The sequence below is a fragment of the Aythya marila genome (genome assembly GCF_965140915.1).
Source record: "Aythya marila genome assembly, chromosome: 7".
In the NCBI taxonomy this organism is placed as follows: domain Eukaryota; kingdom Metazoa; phylum Chordata; class Aves; order Anseriformes; family Anatidae; genus Aythya; species Aythya marila.
The window spans coordinates 13,525,236-13,549,559 of record NC_139048.1 but is presented as its reverse complement, the minus strand read 5'-3'; the positions used below and the strand labels follow the sequence as shown (position 1 = coordinate 13,549,559).

General features: G+C 52.5%; 2 protein-coding genes across 4 annotated transcripts; one reads left to right on the top strand and one right to left on the bottom strand.

Annotated features, from left to right (window-relative positions):
- Window positions 1-866: 866 nt before the first annotated feature.
- Window positions 867-9,265, top strand: MFSD13A (major facilitator superfamily domain containing 13A). 3 transcript variants are annotated; one of them, XM_082765477.1, is made up of 10 exons: window positions 867-885; window positions 2,560-2,640; window positions 2,857-3,125; window positions 3,504-3,583; window positions 4,368-4,817; window positions 4,950-5,085; window positions 5,687-5,804; window positions 7,360-7,531; window positions 7,821-8,014; window positions 8,096-9,265. In XM_082765477.1, the coding sequence occupies exons 3-10, from the start codon at window positions 2,961-2,963 to the stop codon at window positions 8,347-8,349; spliced, it is 1,569 nt and encodes a 522-aa protein (XP_082621603.1). In that variant the 5' UTR covers window positions 867-885; window positions 2,560-2,640; window positions 2,857-2,960; the 3' UTR covers window positions 8,350-9,265. The 3 variants fall into 3 exon arrangements, with proteins under 3 accessions (XP_082621603.1, XP_082621604.1, XP_082621605.1); XM_082765479.1 differs by lacking the exon at window positions 4,950-5,085 and adding an exon at window positions 6,578-6,674 and having other exon boundaries at window positions 870-885; XM_082765478.1 differs by lacking the exon at window positions 2,560-2,640.
- A 587-nt stretch (window positions 9,266-9,852) lies between these two features.
- ACTR1A (actin related protein 1A) lies at window positions 9,853-23,712 on the bottom strand. The gene is made up of 11 exons (XM_082764339.1): window positions 23,558-23,712; window positions 19,488-19,552; window positions 18,536-18,611; window positions 17,618-17,743; window positions 16,741-16,865; window positions 16,204-16,420; window positions 14,852-14,944; window positions 13,779-13,953; window positions 13,094-13,155; window positions 12,708-12,748; window positions 9,853-12,090 (listed from the first exon to the last, which is right to left on the bottom strand). Exons 1-11 carry the CDS (start codon window positions 23,603-23,605, stop codon window positions 11,988-11,990), a joined length of 1,131 nt encoding a protein of 376 aa, XP_082620465.1. The 5' UTR covers window positions 23,606-23,712; the 3' UTR covers window positions 9,853-11,987.
- Between the last annotated feature and the right edge of the window lie 612 nt (window positions 23,713-24,324).

The following is a 24,324-nucleotide window of genomic DNA, read 5'->3' as shown; positions in this document are numbered from 1 at the left end:
CACTGCCAGCACCTGTGCTGCCACAGGCCTTTAGGGCTGCAGCAGGGTCATTGTGGGGTGGGCCAACACCTTCCCCTCGCTAATTGCACAGCCTGTAATTGCACGGCTGTCGTTAACTGCCTGGCTCCCTGAGTTTATAAATACGCCTTGTTTAGGTCACTGCTGTCAGTTCTGTAATAGGGTGCAATTGAAAGAAGGAGTATGAAACACAAAATATGTAGCATTTTAAGCTGAAGGGGTTGCTGAAATGGCTAAATTGTGCTTTTTAAGAAATATAACAACTAGGACTTTGTTTCCCCAGGTGAGATGTGTGGGATCAGCACAACTGCTGCAGTGAGAGGTGGGAGGCAATGTGCAGATCCTCCTTCAGGGGAAAGCATCGAACCAACGGACAACCAACCACAGTCTCTATTTTTTTATTATTTTGAACAACATAACATCAAACGGATCTTGGGTGATGATTGTGAGTGACGGGGACCAGAGGCAAGCCGTGTGTTTTACAGGCTGTTGGCAACACCGAGCACCCTCTGAGAGCCACGCTCGGGGTCTCGGCACCCTTCTGGACTTGCTGCTGGGCAGCCCGGCCCTTTCGGGGCCCCCTGACGGGGCTCGGCCGTTCAGCCCCGGGGTCCCGGGAGCCGGGCCCGGTGTAGGCCCAGGCCTAGGCCTAGGCCAGGCCTCGCGGCCGTCACCGTTTCCATGGCAACCGAAGGGGGCGCGTCCCGGCGAGCTGCCCTCAAACAAGATGGCGGCGTGAGGGGCGGCTTCACCCGCCAGGACGCAAAATGGCCGCGGGGTGGGGTCGGGGAGGGACGCCTCTAGATGCGCATGCGCAGACGCCGGTTGGGCAGCGGAGCGGCGGGGCAGCGCCGGCACCGGACGCAGGTAGGAGGTGGCGCCCCCCCCCCCCCCCCCCCGAGCACAGTGGTAGCGCCCGGCCGCCCACCTGCCCCCGCTCCCCCGGGCGCTCCCACGCGGGGCCGGCGGGGGGGTTCCCCCCCCATGGGATACCCCCTGGTAGCGCCCTCCTGAAGGGGCTGAGGGGCTGTGAGGGAGCGGGCTGTGGGGGGGTGAAGGGCGCCATGGGCACTGGTGCTGCTGGGAGGGCTTTAACCGGGAAAGGGGGCTGCGAGCGGCACTGGCAGCCCCACCAGATGTGGAAATTGAGTGAAATAAAGGCTAATCTACGAGATCCTTGCTTTAGGAGTGTGTGTTCTAAGTTCAGTGTGAATAAATGCCAGCCGTTCCCTCCTACAGCTCCTTTTCCCCCCATTTTTTAAAGCCTCGTTTTGACAAACCCGTGACTAACGCTCTGTCTGTCCCAAGGAGAAGGTTATGAAAATACCACCGTGGCCAGCATCAATAACACAGCACGCTGGATGTAGGAGCGAAATCTGCTTTTTATGGGCCACTATAACTTGCTTCTTTTCATCTGCATGCTCGCAGATGAGGGAGATTATTAAAAAAAAAAAAAAAAAGAGACAGCTGTGGCAGCACAGGCTGAGATCAATCTGAAATGCCAGCTGGGGATGTGTCTGGTGTCCAACTAGCTGCTACCTTGAGGCTTTTTAATGTGTTTGTCAGCCACCTCTTAGCCCTGTCCCTCTGCAGGAATAACCCAGGAGCTAAATAATCCTCACAGAGCCCAAGTGGAAGGGGTGCCTGTGTGCGTCCCGTTCGTGAGGCTGCCCCAAAAAGTGCCCCAAAAGCCCGATGTGCCCTCCAGCTGCTCCCCTGTAGGAAGCTCTGGTGAGAGGCACAGAGCTGTGCCAACTCAGCTCGCTGCTCCTCAACCTTCATCTCCACACACCACAAATTCCTGCCTCCTTTTCAGGGCATAACCCTACAAAATGCCATTTCTCTTCGAGGCCTGTCAGCGTGTCTGCCTTTAATTACACCTACAAACGCTCGTTGTCTGGCTGAGCTCCCCGTGGAGCGGTGCCACCCTTTTATCTGCCCATGGGTTTTGGCTCAGCAGCTGGATCCGAAGCGAGGTCTGGCGCTTTGGCCAGGAGCAGGGCTGATGTGCAGCTTCAGCCCGGCGACATAAGTGCTGGGAACAAACACTGTGTGCTCCTGCTGAGCTCATTGTGAGGAATTCCTCGGGCTGGGCAGAGCAGACAGTTATTTTTTGCTTCTCTGATATTGCCCAGAAGCGGTCAGACTGACGGCTTCCTCCTGGGTCGCTCCAGGTGGAGGCTGCTCTTTCCACTGGTTTAGTTTCCCTGTATACTGCTGCCCAGCTAAAGCATCTTTATTGCAATCCAGCTGTGAGGTGGCTTTTGGGAGCCTTTGTGGCGTGATGGCACCGTGTCTGCTGCACGCCGTCGCGCTCTGGTCGTGTCTCTTCATGCCACAAAGCAGCAGCAGCACCGCTCGCCGTAAATAACTGCTGTCTGAGCGAGCCCAGGTGCAGCCAGCTGCGACTGCCTGGGGAAAGCAGCTTGTGAGAGATGACATCAGGGCTGTTGTCACTCTTATTTGGCCGAAAATTAACATCAGCACCTAAAAATGTCAGTGACTGGGGCTGTTTCCTGAGGGCTGCTTTGCTGTTTGCAGCTACCTCGCTGGATTCTTCCTCTGACCTTGCTGTTAAAGAGGTGGAAGGAGCTGATCAGCTGGCTGACAAAAACCATCAAGGTAAAAAGGATGGGGCAGCTGCACCCCTGAGCCCACCCCTGGCCTCCCCTTAATTAAGTGGCTTCAGTGCAGCAGGCAGCTTCTGGCCTAATCCCCATCCAACCACTTCCTCAAAGCAACACTAATTCCGATCTTCGCTGGCAAAGATTTATCGATTAATTAGATTCAATTTTTGTTTGTTTAAGAAATTGACTTATTTTTTTCTCTCTCCTGCAGGAGCAGCCATGGATTGGCCCCAAGAGAGACCCAGCAGGTGCTGGGGGAAGACATCCCACCTGAAATGGAGGTGATGCGGGGAGCTGAGCGCCGCCCGCACCGACATGGGGTTGCGACTGTTGGCTTGTCTCTTCCGATTGCCCACCGCAGTGATCTACGGGTCCTTGTCGCTGTTCGTTTCCATTTTGCACAATGTGTTTCTCCTCTACTACGTGGACACCTTCGTCTCTGTTTACAAGATCGATAAGCTATCCTTTTGGATAGGGGAGGTTAGTCTTTGCCGTGGATTTTTTTGCCCTTGGAAAAATGAAATTTTGAGACTGGCCCTTGCTAAAGGTGTACAGGGCGTTAGTTGTATTCTCCTTTGGGAAAGGAGCCTTCTGAGTGCTAGTCTGTTTGGTTTTTTTTAGCTTTTTTTTCCTCACGCAAACAGAAAAGGAGATGAAATAGAAAACCCGGAGGCTTTGTTCTTAAGACAGGCTTTTCTCTGGGGATGTGGGGGTGTTTCAGAAGCCTGGAAACCAGTGGCCTCACTGCGTTTGTGCCAGTTGCCCCAGACAGGGGAACTGCCCCGCGATGGTGGCGCAGGGAGGGCACGCTGGGGGTTCCTGCTGTGGTTTGTTTCACCGTCCTGTTTTCTTTCCCAGACAGTGTTCCTGATCTGGAACAGCCTCAATGACCCTCTGTTTGGCTGGCTGAGCGACCGGGTGTTCCTGAGCACGCAGCAGTAAGTAAAGTTCCACTTCCAGCAGAGGCTGGGAAGTTGCTGAGTCTCTGGGGGTAAATGTGAAAGTGGGAGCTTTAAAACTGTGTCACAGGAATGGTTACTGGAGAATGAAACTTTAAACACCTCCTTTTCCTGCTGTCTTAGAAGTTCAGAGCTCTTTGCACCTTGTTTCAGTACCTGGCTGTACAGAGGAGGTCATATATGTACCAAGTAGATGTGACCCTAACTCTTAACATTCACAAGTGGTACAGAACCTAAAATATCTAAAAATAATCTAAAATCCCAAGCCCTTTACTGGGGTGTCGGAAAGTATCTGGATGTAGTCTGGGGGACTTGGGGGAAAGGACAATCTTTCCTCCTGCAATACATCAAACCAGTTGTTCCTAAAATTGTTGAATCACGGACCACAGATGGTCATTAGCATTTCTTGTGTTACTTGCTTCAAGTTTCTAATGAAAAGCACGGTGTGGCTTCCTGCACCTCGTGGAAACTTCTTAAGTGTTGTTTGAAGTAACTTACATTATGCAAAGCAGACGGTGCAGCGCTATCAGGGAGACCCTTGCTCAGGAGAAAAAGGATCCCTTTCCTCTGTGCTTTTCAGCCTTAAACTTGTGTTTTCTGTGGATTCATACATTAGATGAGAATTTATTGTATGTGGGTGTTTGTTACATGAGCAAAAGCTGAGTTGTCGTCTGGGCCACTTACACAACTTCCTTGGAAAGCAGGAATACGTGGTCATGCAGGATTTTGTCCAAGTCTCTAAAACTTTTATCTTCTGTTGCAGGCCAGGAGCAGAGATTTCCTCCCCAGAAGTAGTTCTGAAGAGGCTCAGAGCACTGAGCCACAATGGCCCTCTCTTTGCCATCTCTTTCCTGGCTTTCTGGGTCGCCTGGGCTCATCCTGGCGTGCAGTTCCTTCTCTGCCTTTGCATGTACGACAGCTTTCTCACCATGGTCGACCTCCATCACAACGCCTTGCTCGCAGACCTGGCTGTTTCGGCAAGAGACAGGACGAGCCTCAACTTCTACTGCTCTCTCTTCAGTGCCATAGGCTCGCTCTCTGTCTTCATGTCCTACACAGTGTGGAACAAGGAAGACTTCTTTTCCTTTCGCATATTTTGCGTCGCGCTGGCCCTCTGCTCCATCGTCGGTTTTACCCTGTCCACACAGCTGCTCCGCCAGCGATTTGAGGCTGATGGGAAAGCGAAATGGGATCAGGAATCAACCCTAAAACAGTAAGTGTCACCCATTCCGCAGCAGGGACAGCTTGGCGTAGATCTGTAGGGTCCTGATATGCACCACCGTGAGAAGATCCAGGACAAGGAAAACTGTTGTTAATCACCTGTGGTTCTTATCTGTTGATACAGTTTTCAGAATCACCTCTGCCTGAGGTCACACTGGCTGCTAAGGCCCTCTGAAAATAGGACAAAACTATCTCGTGAAAGCCCAGGCCCAAACTGGAGGCAGAGCCCTGACCTTCCCAGTGTTTGGAACGAGACACGAGTTAGTATCTAGAGCACCCACTGAGGCCTGTGAGTGGCGAAACGCCAGAAGCTGCTTGAGCATGAGACCACCTTGCTGCCCCTTCCCCGTGGAGCAGGACAAGCGAACCCCTCACCTTTTTGCTCGCTTTAGCTGCCTGATGGTGACTGGGCTGCGTGGGCCACGATGCAGCTGGCTACCCCACTCAGCTCCCTTGCTTTTCCTTGGGCTGCCTCACTTTTGTTACACTCACTTGTCTCTTGTTCCAAGCTGCCAGCTTTATGCTGTACTAACACAGCAGGTCCTGATGAGATCTGCCAGGTGAGCTAATCTGGACTGGGGGCGTGTATGGAGTGTAATGGCTGATAGGAGAATGCTTTTTTGGACAGAAATCCGAACTGTGGGCTCAGGAAATAAATGTTCTTCGGGAGCCCTGTACCCTTTTGGCCTTGTAAATGTTGTTGAAGACCCTGCTCTTTTTGGTTTGGTCTCTAGAGAGAAGGAAGGTTGGAATGGGAGCTGAGGAGAGAGCTCTGCATCTGCACGGGATGCACCCTGCCCTGCTTGTGAAGGAATCACAGTTGTTTTGTTTTTTTGTTTGTCCTTCCTCCTCTCCCTTTAGGCTGTACATCGAGAAACATTCCGTCCCCCAGGAGAAGAGGATCACCCTGGCAGAATATCTCCAGCAGCTCAAGCGGCATCGCAACTTCCTCTGGTTTGTCTGCATGAACCTGGTCCAGGTAGGTCCAGCAGCGACTTCCCGAGCGTCTGCCGGGTGCAGGCTGGATTACAGGGGCTGGCTGCCAACATCCATCTGGGGTGCAGAAGCACGAGGCCTGGTTTGTGGTGGGAAGGATTCAGGAGTGCAGTTTGCTGGCTCAGCTGTCAGCGCCGTGTCCTCCTCCTTTCCTGAGCCTCATGTCACTGCTCTCACTGTCCAGCTGGATCCACCTCCCAGCTGGCTTTTGCCATTTCTGTTTTTCATCCCCTTCAATTATTATGAAATGGCAGCAGCGTGCCCAGCTTCCCTGAGCTTGGTGTGCTGCCGTCACAGCTCTGCCTCCCCTTGGGTCCCTCGCGCACCCTCAGGCAGGCTTTTAATGCCTGAATCCTCGTGTTTGAGCCTCGCTGCCTTCTTTTTGTTGCTGTCATCCTGACAGCTGCTTCCTCCCACCTGCTGTACCACTGTTTCCTCCTTCAAATCCTTGTGGCCACGGCTGTGGACTCCTTGCCCTGCCCTGCTGTGTGAGCTCACCAGTGAGGAATGCTTTGGCAGCTGGCACACGGTGCCTGCCCCAGGCAGGCAGGTGGCATTGCAGCTTTGCAGTCTCAAAGCCTCCAGGGTTGCAAGCTCCACAGCCAAGCTCTTGCTGTGCTAAGGTGCTGGAGGCCCATCCTGCACGATCCCTGGGCACAGGACTCCTCAGACAGGAGTCCAGGGGGCTGTTAGCTTTTTCTCTTCCCTCTTCCTGCTGTTCCTGCTGACCGGCTTGTCTGCATGCTGCTTTCACAGGTTTTTCACTGCCACTTTAACAGCAACTTCTTCCCCCTGTTCCTGGAGCACCTGCTGTCAGACCAGATCTCTGTCTCTACCGGATCCTTCCTCCTCGGTGAGTGGCAGATGGGACCAAAGGGAGCAGCTGGGGCAGGGCCTGAGTCTGTGTTCTGCCTTCACAAACCCCAGCTGGGAAGAGGTGCTCACACACAGGGCTCTGGGCTGTAAGATTCACACATCCTTCCCTGGAACCTCCTTTCTGGGCACAGGAGGAGTAACTTGGAGCCTTTTCTAGAAGTGAAAAGCACCGAGTGCTGGACTCTGACTCCATGGCTCCACCCAGGTGTTGCTGAGGATAACATCTGTGCCTGTGGATATGGCTCTAGGATGCAGCAGGGAGCACAGCTCTGAATTTATTCCCTCTGTGGGCATTAGTCCCGTAGGGCTAGAGTCACTCTGAGAGAATTCTGCCTGGGCCAGGTCTGCTCGTGCTGCCCAGTCTCTCTCCCTCCTGCTCCAGGGCTGAGTCCCAGCCCCTGTGGAACAAGGGGCAAGTCTTTTCTTCCTTCCTGCCCACCAGGCTGATGAAACAGAGCACACGCTCTGCCCTCTGGAGGAAGAGTGTGCGCTGTCACAAACCCACTGAGTACATTTGCTGCAGCCACCCTCTCCTGTATGCGTTTGGGGGCTGTTGAAATCTCCTACCCTACCCTCCTCGTCCTCCCTCTTGGTATTGGTACTGGGGTGGATGGTGGATACTAAAACTCAAGAGAATTATTTGTGATTCTTTCTCTGCTCAGGTGTTTCCTACATCGCCCCCCACCTCAACAACCTCTACTTCCTCTCCCTCTGCCGCCGCTGTGGGGTTTACGCTGTGGTCCGAGGACTCTTCTTCCTGAAGCTGGCTCTCAGCGTCGTCATGCTGCTGGCAGGACCCAACCAGGTCTATCTGCTCTGCATCTTCATAGCCAGGTACGCAAACACTCACATCCCCTGCTCTCTGCCAGCTGGGAAGGAAAACAACTTGTCCCTGTTTCCACCAGAGAAGAGAAGCCAGGTGGCTCCCAGCTCTGACAGCACCCAGCTTGGGGCAGGTCACTGGCATCGATGACTGGTTCCCCCCCAGTAGCCAGGGCTTCCGAAATTCTTATTTTAAGCATCAGGGAACCCCTCTCATCTCTCTCTGCATTTTCTCTGATCTCTTGCCCATTCCCATCGCTTCTCGGTGCCCCTACCCAGTGCTTTGCCTGTTGTCCCGCAGCAACCGCGTGTTCACGGAAGGGACCTGCAAGCTGCTCAACCTGGTGGTCACCGACCTGGTGGACGAGGACCTGGTCCTGAACCGCAGGAAGCAGGCGGCCTCGGCGCTGCTTTTTGGGATGGTCGCGCTGGTCACCAAGCCAGGGCAAACGTTCGCCCCCCTCATTGGCACCTGGCTGCTCTGCGCCTACACAGGTAAGTCCAAACAGCAGCGGGGTGGCAAAAGCTGTCACTGCTGTGTCCCTGCTGTGTCTCACCACCTCTTCTCGCCCCCAGGCTACGACATTTTCCAGCGCAGCCCCTTGGGCAACGTGGTGAGCGCCCCGCCGAAGCTGGAGTCTGCCGCCGCCTTGGAGCCGACCCTCCGCCAGGGCTGCTTTTACCTCCTGGTCTTCGTGCCCATCGCCTGCGCGCTGCTGCAGCTCCTCACCTGGTCGCAGTTCAGCCTGCACGGGAAGCGCCTGCAGATGGTGAAGGCTCAGCGCCAAGGCCTGACGCAGGGGGAAGCGCCCGAAGTGAAAATGATTTAGGGGTGCCTGGGGCCCTCCTGGTTCCAGGCTGGGGCAAAACGAGGGGACTGCTGAGCGAGGAAACCCTGCATTTGTGATTCGACTGTGAAATGCTGTAAGGCCGGTGCTTGCTTATTCCAGGAGGGGCTGCTGGGGAAGGCAGAGAAGCCTTGACACAGGAGCAAGAGCATTTTAACCTCGCTGGGCCCAGGGCTGCTGATTCCAGGGCAGGAGGAGCTGGGGTGCAACACATGCTGCAGGCATACACGTCCCTGGTGGGCAGAGCAGGGCAGGGAGCGCGCACACAGCCTTTCCTTGCTCCTTTTCTAAACCCAGGGGATTGATGTGCCCCTCTCCCAGGGCTGACCTCCTTGCAGGGGGGAGAGCAGAGCCAGAAGGAAAGCTCAGCTCTTGCTTTTGTGCCTTCAATTCCACTTGGGAGCCCGTTTGACACAATGCTGGGTAGTCACAGGGGTAGGATTTTACCTGTGGGGAAGGACAGACACCACAGCTCCTCTCTGCTTGAAACAGCGCCCCAGGGGTTGATTGTCCAGCCACGGATCCAAGGGGGAAGGACAGGGCAGGCGGTCACCAGAAGTCCCCAGGGTGAGGGAGTCTCCTCCAACTCCCTAGGGCGAGTGTGGTGCCAAAGCAGGCTGGGTGGGGGCCAGCAGTGCTCTGCCCTGTGCCCTCCTGCAGTAGGAGGTGTGCCCACTCACATTCCTGCTGTTCTTCACTGAGTTGCCTCCCCAGCCTCAGCACCAGGCTCCTCCTGGGGTTGCAGCCCACAGCTCTGCCATTTTGCCTCAGGACACAGCTGCCTCCTGTCTCGGACCAAGATGTTTCTGCCACGGGGCTTCTGTCGTTCTCAATAGTTCAATCATAACTTATTTGTGCAGATTTTAACCAAGTTTGATTCTTCATTTCATAAATTAAAGATCTTTTCTGTATGGCTGCGGTCCCGTTTGAATTATTTGCCACCCATCTGGCCCTGCGTGGGCTCACCTAACCCCGTGAGGCCCCGGGTGCTGCTTCCCTTGATGAGGTGGGCAAGAAGCAAGAGCTTGAGCTGCAATGAGGGTGTTTTGGAATGCTGCCTGCCCCACTTACAGCTGGTAGAGGCTGAGAAAGGGACCGTTAATGAAAAGTGAAGTCCCAGGGGTGAACCACGTTCCCCCACCCTTCCTTGGGCGGGAAGCTTGCCTGCTGCTTCTCAGCAAGCCCCTGGGCTGGCACCAGCTCCCCCCATGCCAGCAGCATCACCCCTCTCACCTGTGCGTCCTCCTCCTCACTCCCTCTTACAGCTTCTCAGCCCCTCAGCTGCTCTGGGGGCAACAATTGTCGAGGAGAGCAATCCTCAACATCCTACCTCAGCACAAAGGCCTGCTCTGAAGGCAGTCTTGGACCACCGGTGCTGTCTCCAGGCGGCGATTAGCCCACAAGTTCTGTACAGGCAAGAGAAGAACACAAGTTACCTCCTGAGAAATGCAAAAGCGTGGGAAGAGGAGGCCAGGAGGCTCGAGGTTTGTATATGAATGACTTTATTTAAGTATGCTGGGCACCACCAGGCAACATGGTTTGGACAGTGTGCGAGGGAACAGTCAGGCAGATCAAACAAATGCTAGATTGGAGACGGCACCTTTCTGTCCGGTCACTGCAGTTTACAAAATGGAGCACTGCTGCTCCTGCGAGGCCAGCAGAGGGGCTGGGAAGGGGAGGAAGAGATCACTGGCACTGCCTGGGGCACGTGGGAGGCGAGCAGAGGGGTTTGCTTCTTCCCCTCCGCACGTTAACAACAAACCAGCAAGAACGCAACTTATTTTCTGGCAGGAGGAGGCTGAGCAGTGAGAGCTCGTCCCTACCCGACGGGTTCTTGCTTAAAAACCACGATCTGTTCTGGTAGGGGTAGGAGAACAAGCAACACGGCCTCAGCTGGGAGCAGAGCACCCGACCTGCCTACCTGCAGCCTCTCGGATCCCGGAGAACCCCCTTTGTGCTAGGGCAGCGTGCTGCTTGCTTACATTCACGCCAGCTCCCGCCGAGCCTCCGCAGCGGGGCTGTTGCAACCCTCCGGCTCCTGCCCCTTCTCAGCTCTGGCGAGGGAGTGACCCCAAGGTGATGGGTGGAAACGAACAGAAAGGAAGGGAACAGGGAGGAACTGCCACCGAACAACTCCAGGCCCACTGCGAATGCCGGGTAATACAGAAAAATCAGTGGTGAAGGAAACGAAGAGCACCAACAGAAGCAAGGGGAACAGTGCCACACCTCCACGCGAGCTGCAGGAGGGATGAGGATGTTCTAGAGAACAGCCAGCAGCTGAGCAGAAAGGCCTAAGCAGCACGAGAGGACAGCAGAACGCAGCCCCTGCGACAGCTGGCTGCTCCCACCACCGCGTTGAGGTGATTCCTTGTCCTCTCCTTTAGTGTATTCCCAGAGAACAGCGAGGCTCCCTACACAACGGTTACCGAGCGGTGATGCAGGGCTGGCCGGTTATTTTGCAAAGCGTGTGTGTGCTGTAAACAGTGTTAACATCAAACAACAGACAACTGGGGAGCAGGCGTTCAAGGAAGACCCGAAGCAAAATTCCCAGGTGCTGCGGTCAGTATTGGAGATAATACGCAGACATTTCAATAAATAAAACAATTCTTACATTACGACGCACCTTTCCAACTATTACTTAGCCCCCGAGTGGATATAGTACACGAGTTACGCCTGGCTGAAAACGCGTGCTCCCTTCGCCCTGACGTGGCGAGGAGGAGGCAAACAGCCTCAGCTCCTACAGAGCAAGAACGTGAGAGCTCAGTACTGTGACTCTTGGCAGGTCGAGGGGGAACACACAAGTGCCTTCACCCCCACTCCGGGGCACTTGCTTCCGGAGGAGAAAAGTTATTTAAAACGAGGAATGAGAGAGTAACCGTCTAGCATAATGAAAGCTGATTAGAGATTGCTTTGTTCTACTCCATGCAATATGAACTAAGTCCTATCACCGACTTCTCCGGCTGCGGCACCGACCCACACGTCAGTCTGAGAAGTTCCACCCCGCCACACTCACACAACACCCACACACACACACCAAAAACAGTGGGGGCAAACGGGCTGAACTGTTGAGAATGTGCTTCCTCTTAATTAAAAAAAAAATATATTAAAAACAACTTCCAAAACCTACTGATGTCGAAGACGCTGCAGACTAAGAAAGTAGCTACGGGGCCTCCGCTGTGTATTTCCAGACAACCCAGGCATTGCAGCCAGGCCGACTAAAGCCTGCGTGAGGGGTTTGCAGTGGTTGGCTCCCTTCTGGCTTGCTAGGCAGATTCTAAGCTGTTCCCTTTTGTTTTCGCTCGCTCGTTTTACAGTGGCAAATGTGATCGTAACACAGAAACTAAAGGGACTGAAATGAAAAAGGAATGGGCCATTCTGGAGAAATTCAGACTGGGGTTTTCTCCTTTCCATTAAAAAAAAAAAAACAAACATCAAAAAATAAAAAAAATATGAAGTTAGTATGAATACAACCCTCCTGCTGCTGTCGTCTTTGCTCAGTGACATCGGGGCATGCTGGCGCACACACACACATACAGGCAGCTCTCAGACACTCGGACTCAGAAAAGCGAGTTTAGAACTGAAGTGAGTCTTCGGAGGAGACTTGAGGACAGGTCCCAGGGCTAGAAGGTTTTTCGGTGGATGGCACGAGCTCCGTCTTCTTCATATTCCTTTTTCGAAACCCACATTTTCTTAAAGGTGTCCAGTGAGGCCAGAATAGAGCCACTGGGGAGAGACACACATGTTACGTATTACAGGCAAACGGGGGCACTCCCACTGCCTCTCTGCAGAGAGGAGCTGGTTCTACTGCACAACGCTTCCATGCTTGAGAAAGGTGCTAAGGCTCCTTGTTTCCTACAACAGAAATGCTCTCTGAACTGTCACCTCCTCTCCCGTTAGCCTCAAATATGCTGGCACTACAGAGCCTGGCACCAGGCACCCCCCAAACAATGTGCTGACACTGCTGCAAACACCAGCCCTCTTCACGTGGGGTCTGGTCTCACTGCTTAGGATTGTGGAGCTGAGTTTAGTTCCCCCGATCAGCAACACAAAAGGGAAAATGCCTTAGGGCAGAGGCCCTAGGTGCATTTCCTACCAACAAGCTTGTTCTACTTTGAACTGGACTGGTTCAGACAACCAGGAGAATTAACAGGACTTGCAGGAGCCTTGAAGATGCAAAGGGCTAAGGGGCTGGCAGCATGGAGACGGGCTCAGGAACCAGGCTGAGTATCACGTGGCTGAGCAGTGACACAGCAGCAGGAGGGACAGGGCTCTGAGAGCCAGCAGACGGCGATTCCCCCGCCCTCATCCCACAGAGCGACCCAGCATCATGCAGTACGTACCCGATCCACGTGGAATACAATCTCTCCTGAGGAGCTGATATCTAGGAGAAGCAGAGAGTCAGTCAGTACTTTTCCAAGCTCCAGCCTGCTCCTCCTGGCACACTGCCCCTCCTACAGCTGACAAACACAGGGACGACCTCTCCCACCATAAAGGCACCTGGCGGATCCCCCACAGAACCACCCCCAGGATCCTAGACAGGTATGCTGCCCGAGGAGCTGCCTTCTCTGATGAAACCACACAGGTTTTCATCACGACAGCAGATATTGTTGGGCTGTCTCCAGAAAAGCTGCTGCTGGCTTGAACCACGTGGCAGCAGCATTTTTAGCACAGTTCTCTCAAGAAGACACACAGAGCATGTGACAAACACCCAAGAGAATGCTCCTACCCTTATTTTGACGTCCTTCGGAGCTAGTTTCTTCACTTCGCTCAAGAGCCTATCACCAAAGCCTGCACAAGACAAAAACAAAGTAGTCTGAATCCCTCAGCAAAATTCCAAGTTCCATCTACTAACAGTGTGGCCAGATCCTACATAGTCCTATTCAAATATCCCACTCCTGATCTCACAAAGAAACCACGTTGAAGGAGCACAGAACACAGCCAGAGAAGTACCAGGATTTTGTCTCACTCAGACCTCAAACACTACCACAGACTGTGTCCCGCAGCAGCAACTTGAGACAAGCAACCAAGATTCCTAGCTAGGATCACAAATGGGCCAGTTCCCTCCCTCTTCCCTTGGCCTTCCTCCTGTATCCAGCCCCTTTTGTAGGGCAGAACAGGGTTTGAACGGGAAAAATGGGATCTATCTGGAGACATCCACCTGTGGATAAAGGGTGGACAAGTTCTGGCAGAGGATATCTATAAATTAATAGGGGCCAGATGCACCCTGGTTCTGACTAGGACTCAGAAAATTAGTGAGAATCAGTGTTCTGCTTCTCACTCTAACTCCCCAAAGAGAACAGAGTTCCCACAGCCCTCATCCCACAGGACAAGCTGGGTGATCTAAGTTATCTTCCCTGTTTCACATGAGAAGGAAAAGAAAAAGCACAGCCCACTGAAAGAGAAGCAGGAACCTTTGAAAAGCGTGGAGCCTCCAGACAGCACAATGTTGGAGAACAGCGTTCGCCTCAGGTCCATGTCTGATTTTTGAATGGCAAAAACGAGCACCTCATGGAGTCCTTCACATTCCTCCCCTATCAGGTCTGGCCGGAACAAGAGCTCTGGGGCTCGAAAACGGGCAGGGCCAATCTGCAAGAGGAGAAGGTAGCACAGAGTGAGAGAGCAGCGCGGCCCAGTTCACTGTCTCAAGTTTGGGTCTTTCTCTCTTAGGCAAAGCTTCAGAGAAAGTTTCTTGGGACACTTGTGCTGCATCATCAGCTCCCAGGCAACCGCCAGATTGACCTACTACTCCTGGCAAAGGTGCCATTTCCATTTTGCAGATGAAAGATGAAGAAACCCGCTGGTGCAAATCTTTAAGTTGCTGTTTCAATTGCAGTAAATTCTGCTGAATTGGCTGATGAGTAAGTGCTGTTAGGCAGCACACAATCCAATCTAGTGATTTGCCATAAAAGTATCAATAAGTCCTATATTGCTGCTGAATCAAAGCTCTGTACAAATTAATTCACAACACTCCTCAGCTTCATTCAGCAGGTCAATGGTGGACAAGGGAGCAGATCCACCCCCGGTGCTGGAGGTAAGACTTGTATTTCTTCTCATTCAAGGCTCAATCTTTTGAGGAGTATTCCCAAAACACTCTTCAAACCAATTGTTTCTGCACCTCCAGGCAGAACAAAAACCATGTACAAAACCCCAGTGGGATTTACAGCAAGCTGGTACCAACCCACACTTCATACCTGATCCACATAAAGATTTGCTAGATCAGAGCCTGCATTCAAAGAGCTCTCAGTCCCCCTGGCTATGCTTTGTCCTTACCCAGGACTCCCAGTAGAATCAGTGAGGTTTCTAATAACGTTTTCTTCCCCTAAGAACTCCAGTGCCCCAGCCAGCAGCCTGGGATGAGTTCTGCTCTTTTAAAATTACCCTCTCCCACCCAACATTGCATTAAGTTTCCCATCAGGAGGTAGAAAGCTGTTCTGGAAACCCAGTGCATCACAGGAGGAATCTTTTGACAGCAGTCCTCACAAACCTCAATCGTGCTCCCATCTGGCAGGTAGTACTGAGCCTTCTCGGTCTCCAGAGTCTCATCCTTCTGGGGGTTTATTGACAGGTAGCAGGCACGCTGGGAGGAAGCAGAGTCAGGGAGAAGAAGATAAGGGTAAATGCAAATACCTCTCATAAACACGTTTCTGACTACAAGAAGTAAGTTCCTTAACTATGAAAATCCAAGCATCCCTCTGGGGAGACCAATTTCAACATTATTTTGTATTGGGGAAAAGACCTTGTGGGTTCTCATCAGGAAAAATACCTTATCTGCTCTTCATGCTTCGGCTCCGTGTAATAAGAAACATTCAGGCTGCTCACAATTGCTCTAGCTGCTGCTCACCTTTTGTTTTCATCCCTCTCTTACTGCTTAAGAAATTATTTCCATCTGCTGCAGATGGGATAATTATCGTGAGAGCACTTCCAAACTACTGTACTGGAAAGCAAAACAGGCACCTGGAACACCTTCAGTGACATTAACCGTATACAAAGGTGGCTTTGGGTAACTTGGCAGCAGATTAGGAGCATGAACAAACTGTATTATTACATTTCAGAGGAAATAACTAATAGCCAATAGCAAAATTTCTTACTCAACATGGTCTATGTGGCTTGCTGCCCGCTGACCACCTACATTCTAAGTTACAGGAAACAAAATATTTTGACTCTTCAAACTGCTCCAGCAGCCTTATTTTTTCTTCCATAGTTAAGCTTTGCTTTTCTATGTTGTTATCATTTGGAGATTAAAAACAAACAAACATCTAAACAGAATCACAGAACAGTTGAGGTTGGAAGAGACCTCTTGAGATCATCCAGTCCTCAATGCGTACAGCCCCTCGGTAGGGATTGGACACCATCTGGACTGTAAATCTCAGACCACGCGATGGCTGAGGTTGGAAGGGACCTCAGGAGGTCATCTTGTTTTTAATGTGTCACTCTCACATTAAAAAAAATAATAATACTAAGAATCCCTTTACATTCAGATGAAGCCTCCTTTGTTTCAGTTTGTGCTTTCTGTTCTGTCACTGAACATCACTGAAATGAGTCTGGAATCTGGCTGTCTTCTCTGCTCCCTCCCTTCAGATATTTATACACATTGACGAAACCCTCCCAGCTGTCTCTTGCCCAGGCTCGATGACCCCATCCCTCTCAGTACTTCCTCACAGGAGGGTAGCTCCAGTCCCTTAATCATCTTGGAGGCTCTGCTCTCCCTCAGGCAGAAAAAGAAATGAGGTTCAGAGCTAGGTAGGCTGGCACTTCCCAATATATTTCAGAGAGTCAACAACTTCCCTGGGGCAGAAATCCCTCCCTGGATAACCACAGGAGCAGACAGTACATCACCTCCTTGATGGTCTTGACGATCTCAAACTCTGAGGTTGTGTGGAAGTCGTAGCCTTCCTTCCGCAGATAGAGGCGCAGGAAGCGGGACACGTCGCGGCCGGCGATGTCAATCCGCATGATGGAGTGAGGCATGGCAAAGCCTTCATAAATGGGAACCGCGTGGGTAACGCCATCCCCCGAGTCCAGCACCACCCCCGTGGTCCTCCCAGTAGCATACCTGGTGAAGGGACAAACCATCAAGCCAAAAAGAGCCATTAAAGGTGAGCCCCGAGCATGCAGCACAACCAGACCCAACTCTAGGAGCAGAGATTTCACACAAACAGGCTATAAAAAAAATCCCCACAGCCATTTCTCATCAGATTTCACCAAATTCCTATAAACTCTATTACAGAAATTGAAATTTAAGTTCAGTTTGTGCTTGAAACAGGAGGTAAGTCAGACATTTGTGTGGTCTTCCCTGCTCTGTTTGGTTTTGGGAACAAAAAAAATAGATTTCAAGAAACATTTCACAACAAATCAAAGATGAGAGGTACTTACAGGCTGAGCACAGCTTGCATGGAAATGAACAGTGCTGGCACGTTGAAGGTCTCGAAAAACACCTCAGCAGCACGTTCTCTGTTCTTGCGTGGGTTTAGGGGTGCTTCTGTCAGCAGCACAGGATGCTGGTAAAGAAAAGGAGCTGTGTTGTAATAACCAGGATGCAGCTAGATGTGTGCTACCCAAAAAATTCTGGTTATTGTTCCACCTCTGGAACCAACAGTAGAACAAGATGTGGAAGGGAGTAACTCCAAGTAATTTGCTAGACGGTGAATAATCACTACTAGGTTGGGGGACCAGTAGGGCTCTGGTCTAGTTATGAAGAAATCTTAGGAAATCTGCCCTGTGAGTGACCCTTTTTCATCAAGGATGAACAAGGTGACCCTTTGTACCAAAAGTCAGCCAGACTGCCCGAAAAACACAGCCCCTAAGAAAGGGTAAAGGCACAAGGTCATGGCATGTGTAAGCAGAAATATTCCTCCTCCACTTACACAGCCTCTCACTCTCAGTCATGTAATAATTTTTGGTCAGCTCCTTCCAAACCACATGACTGTGGTTTTCTCCTTCCTCACTTCAAATTATGTCACTGCTGAGTGGGTATGCCTGATGCACAGGCAAAACAGGAAAAGTAAGGAGCACTTGGCACAGAGCAGAATATATTAGAGAGTGTGTGAGTAACAAACATTGAAAGTCAGATTTTCAGTCAGGCCAGAACATGAGATATGGGGAGGAATTCATCTCGGACATTTCTTGTATCTTCTGAGAGGGGAAAGAGCTTAATTTAACAACAGGTAAGTTTAGAAAGAACAAAGGAGGAGTCCCAAGTTCTTCCCAAAGTTCTAAGACTCTGGTGCAATCACGAAATGAGGCATCTCACCTCCTCTGAGAACGTCTGAAGCTGGTCTTTTGAATACACGTACTGCCAGATGCGCTCCATGTCATTCCAGTCCTTTACTATGCCGTGTTCCATCGGGTATCGGATCGAGAGAAGGCCTCTGTGCTCCTGAGCAAACAGAAAGGACAATGCAGCATACTTGTCAGCAACTGGAACAATTCAATTCTGAGCATTATGACTACAAATTCATCCGAGAGACTTGCTTATTATCAACTCCACTGAAAAACATCATATCTCTAGTGTACAAGGCGAAGACTAAACACTAATCACAAACATCTCTTCCAGAGAAGCATTTACAAAGATTAAACAAGGCTGTTTTACACAGATTTGGAACAAAGGGTGTCTGCAGAGCACATTCCATCCTAACTGTTTTCAAGCCAACATACAGACACCTCTCAAATGGTATCTTTGTTCTACCAGCTCGACCATGATATAAAATGTAACAGGGTGATACTGGGGAATGCAGTTCAGAGGGCTCACAGGAAACATGAGACCAGAACGACTGCCTGCTGACAAAGGCACAACTGTGGAAAGCGAGCCTCTTGCCTACACCCCAGAGATAAAAGGCAACCAACCAGGGTCCATTTCTAAAGTTCTCAGTCACAGAGACAGGGATGTAACCATACAGACTGCAAAGCAGCCTAGAAAAAAGGAGAGATATGGAAGGACTTGTATGAAAATAAATTGGGACCGAGGAAAATGGTCTGTGGACAGCAGGTTGGCACAAAAATTTCATGAAGCTTCCCACTTCAGCTTGGACATGCTTAAAAGTGACAATTTATTCTGCTCTTCAGGCCTACCCTGCCCTCAAAGAACCCCAGCTCTTTCAAGGGTGACTGCTGCAGCTCTTAGAGCAGCATAGCAAGGCGCACGGAGAACTGCAGTAAGAGGTTTTCTTACCTCTGCCTTCGGACCAATGAAGATGTCCCCTTCTAAAGCACCAGCCATAACACGAACGTGCTTTGGTCTCCCCACACTGCAGAGGCAAAAGTATAAATGCGTCAGGAGACAGCTCAGGTGTGCCCATCAATTTACGACCTTTTGCTCCTCTCAGCCCCAAGCAGTGCCCTCTAACAGCCATGACAGAGTCTGAGCGCACTCCCAGGTGCAGACAGCCCCAGGTTTGCTCTGTGTGAGCTAATCCCAGAATCAGAAGCGAAGGGAGCAGACTGTGGGCACTGCTGAAGTAACAGGACGTGAGCCAGTTGAGTCTGGCCACGCTTTCCCTGATGATTCAGGATTCCAGCAGTGCCTGGGGTAAACGTGGCTAGACTGAGCAGCAGCCTGAGCTGACAGACCCCCACCATACTGCTTGACCTCAGGCAGGTTCCTCAGATTAGACATTTAGAGTCCCTTGCCCCATTTCACCATACAGATGAGTCTGCATCGCTCAGAAGAAATACATTCGTTAAAAAACCACCCTATCCAAAATAACAGCCAGGGCCTGCTCCTGATCCAGCAGTCCTTCTTCCAGTAAAGCTGTCAGAAAAGTCGCAAGGAAGCTTGGCAGGAATGAAGGCTTCAGCCCACACACCAAAGGCATACGCAGGGATTCACACCTCCAGCCCCAGCCTTGTCTTTTTGGTGGTGACCTAATGTCTCCAGACTAAATCCTACAAAGCTGTAGTGGTTTGGGGGCTGAGCCTGAGGAAGTGACAGATCATCCTTCATGTCCCGTGTGTCCCCCAAATCTACAAGTGCTTAACAGCAGAGATCTTCTCTCTCAGACACTTCTGTACAGCAGGAAAAGAAATACCCAACTCATTTATCCAGTAACACAATGAGACCACTCTTCCCCTCCACATATCAAAGAATTGGTTCATGGTACTGGGAAGTGATCGGGAGTACTTACTAGTTTGGGAAGCAGTATTTCGGTATTTGATCGCCTGCAAAGCCTGCTTTAATCACACCCGAGCCCTGTGGGAGGAACAGACAGATGCTCAGTCACCTTCCCAACTTTTAAAAGAGCAGCAAAGTACAGCAGCACTGCCAGAACCCCTCCTTTTCCCTCGGAATAGAGCTCCCCGGGGATCCTGCAGACAGGGCAGGGACGGGAAGGTGCCAGCAGATCAGCTCAGCCGCTAGAGGGGAGTAACCAGCACCCTCCTGGCAGAGAGGGATCACAGGGCACAAGCTCCAGGAGCATCCCGCTGTGGCTCCGGGTACACACCCAAACACCGCCCCGTGCAGTAATTTTTCTACCCTGTGCCACTGCTTTTACAGTGTGGCAGAGGTACATGAGGCTCTGCAGTTTTCTGGCAATCTTAAATGCTCCCTTGGTGGAGGAGAGCTCTGTGGAAAGCCGTGCAACAGCAACCAAGCCCTGCCAGCTGTGGGGAGCACTGCTGAAATGTGTAGGATTGAGGTTGTAAGCCTCACGGAGGTAGGAGACCTGGAGAAGATGAAGGGAGAGTGGATGAAGTCAGGGAAGGGAGTAGGCAGTGTGAAACGAGATGGAGCAGAGACTAGGGAAAAGAAATTAAGGAGGGGGATAGGCTGGCTGGTGCTAAGGAGGCAGGTCACAGAAATCCCATCAGAAAAAACACTGGGAACTAAATGGGACCAGGCTCTGGACACAACAAAAGTGCCAGTCAGCCTGCAAGAGGAAGGGCTGGAGGCAGGAAAGCAGCTGACAGGATGGGCCTTGTTTAAAAGGGACAAGGAAGAAGAGATTAGCTCCCGTCCCAGCTCCTCCTTCCCCAGCTCCCTTTGCCAGCTGTTTCGGACAAGGTGTCAGGCTTTGCAGGGCGCACTTTGTGAGCTCTGCATCAGGAGCAGGGCCACGTCCTGCACCCCCTGCCTCCTGGCAGATCTCCCAGCCCCTGCACACACAGGCACAGGTGGGATGAGGCAGCCTGTGAGCATTAAGACAATGTCCCTTTGGACAGCCACTCCCCTGGCTTCAAAGCAGAGCCAGGAATAAAACAAACACCATTTTGATTTTCCTTATCGAGCTTTTAAACTCGTTACCTGGGAAATACTACCAGCCTTTGTCAAACCCGGCAGCAAAACAAAAAACAAAACCACACTAATAAACTGACAAACAAAAATCCCTGCATGAAACGCAGTGAGGTGACCCCATCAGAATATTGCTCTTAATGAATATTTTATTCTAGCTACTGACTGATCTCGCTGCCAGGACTCTCTGCTGCTGGGAAATGGTTTCAGAACAATGATGCCCCTATTTTAACACAGGGGAAAGAAACTAAGAAACTTATGCCAGGCCAGGAACTACCCCGCACGCCCTGGTGAGCTTCCCAGCAAGTTATGCATTTTGAGATTTACATACCCAAGTTCAAAGTCAGCTGAACGTGGCGGCAGCTCAGCAATCTCTGCTGGAGCTAAAGACAAAGGTTTGCTTTGAACGTGGCAGCGAGATGGGACTGGAGCAGAGTTGTGCTTCCCAGCGCCTGGGAGCAAAGCGAGTTTGCTGTCTCCATGCCACCAGGACCTGACAGCACCTTCTGGCCATTTAAATTGTCTTCAGAACTTTTTGATTCTTTGAAGGTGTGTGTGTGTACTGAGCAGATCTAGTTATCATACCCCGTTTTCAGATTCCTACACAGTTAGAGGAAAAGGTTTAAGCATCGGGCAATTAAGAAAGTTTAAAATAAAGAGCGGGTTTTTCCTCTGTTTCAAGGAAACAAAAAGAGGCAAAACAAGAAAAACGAAACAAATCCTCCTTCTGCTGTAAGCTCAGGTTTATTAAAATTTAAAAGAATTTCAAAATTAACATCCTTCCACCGGTAGCTATCCTGGCTGGGCTTTCATCCTCCTTGCTGGTTTCAAAATTCTTTATCTGAGAAAATAAAGAAAGAAACTAGATCTTCCTTGACCTTCGTATCTGAAATAACCTCATGGAAAATTATCACGAGCATCTTAAAGCATCTGAACGTACCTCTCCTGCTAGCTCTGTGGCCAAAGTCAGTTATTGATTCACCCACCTCGATGCATCTCGGACTCAAATTTCAATGGCAATCCAAGAGAGCCAACCTGCCATGTAATACTTGGCAGAGGGGGTCAGGCGTGTTTTAGAAGTGACTTACTGGACAGGGAGGAGCATCAGACTGTGCAGGGGTACAGCTGCAGCCTCTCACTGTACACTACAAAACTCCCTGCTGGAATCGGGGAGCTGAGCACACAGTTTGGTACAAAAAATAAGTCACTTTTTTTGTGGCCACATACCTGAGTGTCCTTTTGGAACACGCTGGGATACTGGGGCAGGCTGGAACAGGGAGGGTCTGGCTTGTTTACCAGCTCAGAACCTCAGGTCCCCCTCCCCGCCCTCCCACAGGTGCACATCCATGGGACAGGGCAGCGTTCAGCCTTGGAAAGCTGTCGGCAGCTCTGTGAGGCAGCAGGAGCGGCACCACCTCTCTGTGCAGCCCCGTTTCCCATCCTGCCTGAGCTCCCGAGAGCACCAAAAATGCAACGTCACCACAGGGCTCATCGGCTGACAGCCTGCGAGCACTGAAGGCAGATCTCACAACAACTGCTTCATTCCACAGCTCACACTGGGAGGGGAAAGAGGGAACTCACTTAGCAGAAAGGCAAAAGAATTAGCTTTCAAGACCAGCTGTTAAAACAACAAAAGAAACAGAGTCGGTTTCTGGCAGCACATGAACCTTTCTTTAAGTCTGAAGCAGGGAGGAACAAGCAATCATTGAGCTAAGTAACAAAAAGGCTGCCGTTAGGCTGCTATTACATGACTGTATCATAACAAATTCTTCCTCACAGAGTGCCCGGGAAGAGCTAACGGCTAGCTACTCACTGCAACACGGCAGGATCAACGTTACTCCAGTCACTGCTAAGAACAATCGACCTAAGCCCTGCCCTTAAGCCCCCAGTAATCTCCCCGCTGTGATTCCAGGGGAAGAAACAACAACAACAACGTGCATCGGGGAGCTCCAGTTGTAGAGAGGCAAGTGGGATGGATAATAAAGGAAAGGTTGGAAGGATTGACTCGATTTGAGATCTGTAAACCATTCAGATTGTAAAAAAGGAGTGTGTTGAGGTGTGCTAGGCTAGCAGGCACATGTCATACGGTGAAAGGATTCAGGAGAAGCTCAGATGACGTGCAGGGAAGGCAGCACTGACCCTCTGAAACAGCAAAACCAGGCTGGCTGACAGCAGCAGCCAGAAGGGAGGGGCGTCAACGCGTGACTCAGCCGAGGAGGCTCCCCCCAGCCCCCAGCCCTCCCCCACCCTTTCCCTTTCCCTCTCCCTTCCCCTCAGGCCGCCCCAGCGCCCCCAGGCACACGGCGGGTGACGGCCGGGCCCCACCGCAGGCCCGACCGGCCCCTAACAGCCGCCACACCCCAAATGCGGCCCCCGCCAACGCGGCCCAGGCCGGGCGGAGCCCCGAGGGGCTGAGCGGGGAATTTGTGACGGGAATTTTTGAGCCGGGGAGGTCCCGGCCCGATGGGCCCCGGAGCCGCCGCCGGGGGGGGGGTCCCGCTGTGAGGGGCGGCGCCCGGTGCACGCCGGGAGCGCGGCCGAGGCCTGGGCGCGGAGCACGCCGGGAGCGCGGCCCCATTGTCCCCCTTGGCACAAAGCGGGGCCTCGGCCCCTCCTGACGGGCAGCCCCGCCGGCCAATGAGAGCGCCCGCTCCGCGCAGGGGGCGGGGCGAGCGACCTCTCCAACCAATGGGAGCGCGCCGCCCCGCCCCTCCACCCCACCCCTCAGCGGCGGGGGGGCCGCGCCTCACAGGCGAAGGGCGGCGCCCCTCGGGCGGGTGACAGGCAGCCGCCTCAGCCAATCAGGAGCCGCCGAGCCGCTGTAGCCCCGCCCTACCAGGACGCGAAGCGGCCGGGCCGGGTGGGGAAGGGGGGGGTGGGGGCGCCCCCGATGACAAAGGGATCGCCGCCGCCGGGCCCTCCCCGCTCCCCCCGGCCCCGGGGCTCGCCGCCGGCCGCACTCACGTTGTCTATGACGACGGGCTGGTTCGCTATCACGTCGTAGGACTCCATGGCGAGCAGCCGCCGCAGCCACCCGTCAGGGAGCAACAGCCCAGCCGGCGGCGGCGCATGCGCGGGAGGGCGGCGCGCGGCCGGCTGGGTGATGTATTCCCCTCGGCCGCGGGGGGTGATGGGAAATGTAGTCCTGGCCCCTCCCCACGCTGTGAAGGGGGTGCGGCGGGAGGGCGCGGGGCATGCTGGGAGTTGTAGTGCGGGGAGGTTGTAAATAGGGGGGCTGTGAGGGACTGAGGGGGGCGCAGAGACACGGGGGGCTTTTTTTTTTTCTTTTTTTTTCTCCCCCTTTTTTGCAATAAAAGGTACACGGAGAGTAATTTCTCAAATATTTCAATAAATGCTGAGATGCAGTTTGCAGCCTCAGTTCTTTAGGGAAAGTTAGCGGAGGCCTGAGTGGGTGGCTGAGGGTGTACAGCCCCCTCCAGACCCCACAGCTCCCCTCACAGCCCCCCCAGATCTCCCCTCAGACCCCCCCAGCTGCCCCCACAGGCCCCACAGATCCTCTCACAACCCCCCCAGCTCCTCACAGCCTCCCCCCAGACCCCACATTTCCCCTCACAGCCCCCCCAGACCCTCCCAGCTCCCCTCAGAGCAGCCCCAGACGCCATAACTCCCCTCACAGCCCCCATCAGACACCCTATCTCCCCTCACACACCCCCAGACGCCCTATCTCCCCTCACAGCCCCCCCAGCTTCCCCCACAGACCCCATATTTCC

Coding starts and splice junctions, on each gene's coding strand:
- MFSD13A (XM_082765478.1), top strand. CDS start 2,961: ATGGGGTTGCGACTGTTGGCTTGTCTCTTCCGATTGCCCACCGCAGTG. Junction 7,532..7,820: donor CTCTGCATCTTCATAGCCAG/GTACGCAAACAC, acceptor GTTGTCCCGCAG/CAACCGCGTGTTCACGGAAG. Junction 8,015..8,095: donor GCTGCTCTGCGCCTACACAG/GTAAGTCCAAAC, acceptor TCTCGCCCCCAG/GCTACGACATTTTCCAGCGC.
- ACTR1A (XM_082764339.1), bottom strand. CDS start 23,605: ATGGAGTCCTACGACGTGATAGCGAACCAGCCCGTCGTCATAGACAAC. Junction 18,612..19,487: donor AAATACTGCTTCCCAAACTA/GTAAGTACTCCC, acceptor TTGCCTCTGCAG/TGTGGGGAGACCAAAGCACG. Junction 16,421..16,740: donor ATGCAAGCTGTGCTCAGCCT/GTAAGTACCTCT, acceptor TCCCTTCACCAG/GTATGCTACTGGGAGGACCA.